This window comes from Melopsittacus undulatus, chromosome 10, assembly GCF_012275295.1.
Source record: "Melopsittacus undulatus isolate bMelUnd1 chromosome 10, bMelUnd1.mat.Z, whole genome shotgun sequence".
In the NCBI taxonomy this organism is placed as follows: Eukaryota; Metazoa; Chordata; class Aves; order Psittaciformes; family Psittaculidae; genus Melopsittacus; species Melopsittacus undulatus.
In genome coordinates, this window is record NC_047536.1 from 16,184,010 (window position 1) to 16,190,044 (window position 6,035).

General features: G+C 44.4%; 1 protein-coding gene across 2 annotated transcripts; it reads left to right on the forward strand.

Annotated features, from left to right (window-relative positions):
• Positions 1 to 3,673: 3,673 nt before the first annotated feature.
• On the forward strand, positions 3,674 to 6,035 carry LOC101871679 (thymosin beta-12-like). Of its 2 annotated transcripts, none has more exons than XM_031047418.2 (3): positions 3,674 to 3,718; positions 4,623 to 4,730; positions 5,700 to 6,035. In XM_031047418.2, the coding sequence occupies exons 2-3, from the start codon at positions 4,631 to 4,633 to the stop codon at positions 5,735 to 5,737; spliced, it is 138 nt and encodes a 45-aa protein (XP_030903278.1). In that variant the 5' UTR covers positions 3,674 to 3,718; positions 4,623 to 4,630; the 3' UTR covers positions 5,738 to 6,035. The 2 variants fall into 2 exon arrangements, with proteins under 2 accessions (XP_030903278.1, XP_012984064.1); XM_013128610.3 differs by lacking the exon at positions 3,674 to 3,718 and adding an exon at positions 4,093 to 4,140.

The window sequence follows — 6,035 nt, forward strand, 5'->3', positions numbered from 1 at the left end:
TCCTTACACCCCCAGGATTCATTGTCTCTTAGCCTGGGAACCTGTCTCTGTTCCCAAACATGGATATTTTTTTTGGCAGCAAGATGGAACAAAAGGCACAAAGAGAGCTAAGAAAACCCTTTCAGTGAAGCTGTAGTCTTTTTTTTTCCTCCTGCTCCCCTAAGGACGGGAAACCTAAGGATAGTTTAAAACACATGCAACCCTGCTACCTTTCTGGAAGGTGCACAGTGCTCATAGGAACCTGAAGGAATGAGGGTGCTTGTAGATTCTAGCCCAGCCTTTGACCTTGAAAAGTTAATCTCCTACCTTTAGCCCCCAAAATACCACAAGGTTTTGAAAATGAAATAACTGTTATATTGGAGTGGGTGTGGTATTTCGAGACAGCACTAATGTGATTATAAAATCAGTTGTGTCAGCTTATTGGCTCAGCTACAGACACTGATCTGCTCGAGCGTCTGTTCCTCGAACTGGCTGCTCACGGTAGGGTGCTTTGTCCCTCCTTACCTCCACAGAGATGTGATCTGATTCCCACTGGTGCACCATAGAGAAAGAATCCTCTTCTTCTTGCAGTTGCCCACCTAATCTCCATGAAACTTGGCATTTTCATGAGCACAGCATCCTCCCACCCCATTGAATGGCCATAGCCCTCTTACATAGGTCCCTGCAGCCCTAGCCCCATGCAGGCTGGACTCCCTGTTTCCAAGTGACAGCAGCCAAGGGAAAAAGCCAAGTGGCAAAGCCAAGTGGCAGCAGGCTCCAGACCTCCCAGCCACACTCTTGAGACTCTCCTCTGAATGTTCCTTTGCACTTGAGCTGCTTTTAAACATTTCCTCTCACCTATTACTGCGTCCTGGTAGCAAATATTTGTTTTCCCTTGTTTCTCTGTGGGTGTCTGACAGACACTCAGTGGCTTGTGCTGCCAGGCACGTTTAATGCTGTCGGTGGCAGGTGACTCACTGGAATCAGAGGTGCCAGTCCTGGAAGGTTTGACTCAGCTCTCCATCCTTTGGCAGCAAACTGAAATGAAATGCAATTGCTGTTGTATCAGAGGCAGATTTGCAGACACAGCCACACCAATATGGCTTTACATGCATTATGCATATGGGATCTGTAAGGTTCATTGCTGAGGTTTGTTGCTACCACAGTTGTTTTAAGGCCAGGTAAATGCCATGTTCCCCTTACCGAAGGTGGAGATCCTGAAATCCTGCCATTAAAAACCTTCCAAATAACTGCTCTGCTGCTCATATAGCAAGACTATTTCATTCCACACTGAAAGTAAAAGGCAGCTGAGTAAAATCTTATCTACCCATCTTTGCTTCTGTGACCAGCCTCAATGCAGTACAAAATGCCCTCAGGCCAAACTACAAACTTTCCTTATGAAAACCACATAAGGCTGTCTGTCCAGCACGGAGTACATAAACATGAGGTTTGAACCCAGCAGGAGCTGTGTTTGACCACAGTACTGAACTTGAAAGCTACAGAAACTTGACAAGGACTTTATGCAACGGTCAAGATGTTTGTTATGGAGATGAGTATCTACTAATTTCCACTGAGGAAGGGAATGTGTAATTTCTCATCATTATGTCACATGGACTAACACTGTTGCACCTTCCTGAGAAACCCAACCTAATATCAACTAAAAACCTGCTCATCTGCAGCCTAAAACCCCAAACAATAGATCTCAAACTGTTTTTAATACTAGGTCTGCTCATAAATCATGCAGTTAAAATGGTGGTGGTGGAAAAACAAGTGTGGCCACCCGGTCTCTTTGTGTGTTTAGAAAAGCCTGAGCTCTGCTGTGGATGTGAGGGGCCCAGCCTGTGACGGTCCACAGAAAGCCAGAACTGAGTTTATTCTGCTTTGCTGTCCTGAACACTTCATTTCTACATCTAAAAGAATTTGTGCCAGTCTAAAAGTTTAAGAGGTTTTGCCCTTGTAATCTCTTCGTAATAAGAATTCTAACTGTTCCTTGTAAAAATGGACAAATGTTTAGAAATCTGAAGCTCATGAACTGCCTGAATTCATGAATCACTCAGATTATGTTTTATAGTCTTTTCTGATCTCCTAAATCTGGTGTCTACCCTAACAAGAAAAGTGTAATGCTCTCTTTTTAAACAGACACTAAGACTGTTCAGTGCCAAATCTCAGCCATGGCTTACACGGAATATTCACCCAGTGGCTGCCTTCCTGCTTATTCCCAGGGCATTTTGGTCAAGAACACAGCTTTCTATTTTTGGCAATTGGTTGGACTAATGGGATGAAAGGAAAGGAACAGAGTCCTGACCCTGAGTATGACTGGTACTCACACATTGATTTGGTGTGGACAGTCAGTGCAAGTGCAGAGGTGCAGAGCCAGCCTGCACAAGTCACCGGAGCTTTTAGGCTAACCAAAATGTAAGTACATTGCTGCCAGGACGATCTTAGGTCCAGAAGCAGCACAGCCAGCTCTGCAGAGGGGCTGAGCTCCGTAGCAACCTGTGCCAGCCTCACAGGGAAGAGCTTCTTCCTGGTGTCTAACCTAAATCTCCCCTCTTTCAGCTTAAAGCCAGTACACTTTTAAGAGGCCTTTTAAGGGGACTTCTAAGATCATTCAATCCAACCACAAACCTGTTTATCTTTTTAATGTAAACACTGGAAGAAGAGGTCCTTAAAACCATGTTTAAGCACATTAAAATCATTTTCTCCACACACACAAATCAGTCTCAAAGCCACTCCACCTAAGCATATTATGCCAACAGAAAGATCCACAGCAACTTTCTGGTGCTCTCAGTCAGCCATGAGACATCTCTGTCTCCTCGAGCTCATTGTCCAGGCTGCCTCTATAGTCAGTAGAAAAACCTGAATACTCGTAGGGCACAATTAAACTTCATCCTAAGTTAGTTGCCTCCCTATTGATTAGGGTCTAGGCAAGTAATTCAGATGGAGACATCTAAAGTAACACAAGGGAAAACCCATGCTGGCATCTAGGGAGGCCCTTCCAAACCCCAAAAATGATTCCCCAAGTTTTGTGCTGCATAGCTGGAGCCATGTCAGGGTCACAGGGATGTTCTCAGCCCTCGACAGCAGCAGCTCTAGGAGGTGGCTATTTGTACATCTAATATAAAATGTGCCTTGCAAATACAGACAAGGGCTGATAGCCATTTTAAAGGTTTATGTGGGTTACACCATATGGCACCACAGTGCATTCTCCCTTTGCTGCAACTGAAGGTGTTCCTACAAGCAATTCCAGTGTGGTCAATGCCACTGCTATGGGTGCAGAACAGGGAGCAAGCAGGTTGGGGATGGTCCCCAGATACGATGCTGAATGCACCCAGAATCTCCCTACAAACTAATCCCGAAGCAGCAGCCCTTAAATGATCTCAAACCACCCTTTAACTCCAAACCTCAGCACTGTAAAAGAAGAGTAGGAAGGGAAAATTCAATATGAACATCTTGGTAAATGAGGAGAAAAGCAAAAAGAAAAACCAAGCTGTACTTTGGCACTTTTCCACATGAGTTTTCCCATTTCCCTCCCTCGTGCACTTCCAGCAGCAGCAATCCGTCCTTTCCCTGAACGCTGAGCAATCCCGGCACTAAACTAATCAATATTAATAGCAATGGGCTCAGGCGGGGGGGAGGAGAGGAAAGGAAAGGAGAGGAGAGGAGGGATTACCCTGACCTTTTTCAACTCACACTGCCTCAGACGGCCACCAAGCAGCTGAGGAGAGAGCAGCAGACGGTAATGCCATGTGGGTTTGGTAGCTTGTAATTGCTTTGATTTCCCTGTGAATATTTATTTCTGTTGTCTCAGTGCAGATAGCGATGAAATCTGATTGTCTTCAGGAAGCTAAAAATACAATTAGATCAGCCATCTCCTGGCCGAACCTCGCCTTGATGGGGAACTCCATGGAAATAAGGGGAATAATGGCCAGGCTGGATTTTAACTTGAATTTCTGTTAAAACCAAGGATTGCATTAGGGAAGTTTTGACAGGTGAAGTGCTGAATGCCATTGTGCTTTGTGGATTTCTCTTCTAATAGAGCATAATCAAACCCATTGAGCCTGCAACTGGGATATTGAGTGCGAGAGCAAACAAAGGGCTGGGTGAACCGGTCCTCTATTGTTAAGCACAAGTGTCCACAGCAGCTCATCCAGATACAGGGTATGTATGCACACAGAACAGGGTGCTTGGAGTAAAGACAAATCCTGTGAACTAAAACCAAATCAGAATTGAAGCTCTTTGTTCAGATTGGGTTTGAGGTTTATTGTAGACTTTCTGGTTAGCAGCATTGCTTAAAATAGAGGTTTACGTCAGGAGGCACCGGGGGTTATTGGCAGTTAATGCATTGTCTTGTCTTTACTGAGATATGCTTGTTTCCATGTGTAAAATACGAATTTTCTTAGAAATTGCAGCTGAGAAATGTGAATAAAAATCCTATTTATGCCTTTCCTCTTTAACTCTGTACGAGCCAAGCCTCAGGGAGAGGTCCCAGACTGAGGTGGTAGATTTGGGGGGGGTTATTTGAATAAGCATTTTGATGGTGTTCTCATAGTCTTGCTTCTGAGCAGCAAATGCTTTGCAGATGGCTGAAAGCGCAGCAGTGGTTAATGAAGCCCTGGGTGTGCTTTTCCTTTCTTTGTCAGCACCCATCATGTCCGACAAACCAGATTTTGCAGAAATTGAGACATTTGACAAGACCAAGCTGAAGAAGACAGAAACCAGAGAGAAAAATCCACTGCCCACTAAAGAAAGTAAGTGCTTACGAGGCTCTTTGAGCTACGAGTGGCAAGGACACAATCTGTAATGCAGTTCATATGCAAAATGAATACTAATCACAGGATTACAGGCTCAAACTCATCCCTGACTTTAACTGGGGATAATACTAGGACTTGTACTCTGTGTTGGGCTGCCAAGGATACAAGTAGTTGTAACCAATGGTGTATTTTGCCTGAAAAAGCCTTTCTGATGGGATTGCTGTTGTTTCTGCTAAAAGCAAGACCAGTTTTTCTGCTACTTGCATGTAACAGGATCAAACTCTTTGCAATTACCATGTTACCAGCCTCTTTGGAGGCATAAACGCACAGGGGAACCCTTCTGCATCCCTGGCAGCATCCCCAAAGGTGCCTGGGCTCTGGATTTGATGTTATCAGGCAGATGAGTTGCTGCCCTCCACTGGTACCTGCTGTCAGCCCTGGCCATGAATGACCCAGGCACCTTCTCTGGGAGTCAGGCTGCAAGAGAAACCCATCATCATCCTCACTTACCAGGCAATCTTCCTTAAGAAGGAAGCTTTCCTCATGCAGGATCATCACCCATACATGTACCATGCCCACGCAGCCAGATGATGGTTGTAATTCCCATTCAACATGCCATTTCACTCCATTTGGACCAGACTTTGTGAGCAGTTTCTTTCATAGCACTATCACTAACCACTTAGGATGTGTTAATATTGATAGCCATGGAGACACACCATCCCTCAACATAAGATACCTGCTTTTTCCTGGTTTATTGTCCCTACCAATGCTCAAGCTGTAAATACAAGATGAGGTTTGCACATCATGAACTACATGGGAATGAGTTGGCATTTCCAGGGTGGCCAAAGAGAGCAAGTGGGAATTTACCCTTCCCTGGCTTTAAAAATTACCATAGAAATGTGTATCCTACAGAATCATTACAATGTTTATTGAATGATGGTTTTGTTTCCTCTGTTTTTCTGGCAGCTATCGAACAGGAAAAGCAAAGTGAAAGTACAGCCTGAGTGTAAGGCTGAATATGTGACTGCTGCTTCTTCAGTGGGGTTTTGGCTTCGAGGTTGGGTTGTTTGTTTTGTCCCTCCCACCCCCCAAAATGGGTTTGTTGCCCATTTATTTTAGCAAACATTTGCTCATTTAATGTTCCCCGGGGAATAAGTTTGGTTTGTGTTTGTTCAACAAGAGGCTGTGTATTGGTACTCTTAAAACTGTAATCCCAAGTATCAACCCCATCACTTGCCAAAAAAAGTACAATTTGCATAAAAATTGTTGTCGTAAGCCTCACAATAAACAGGTTTCTTCTGA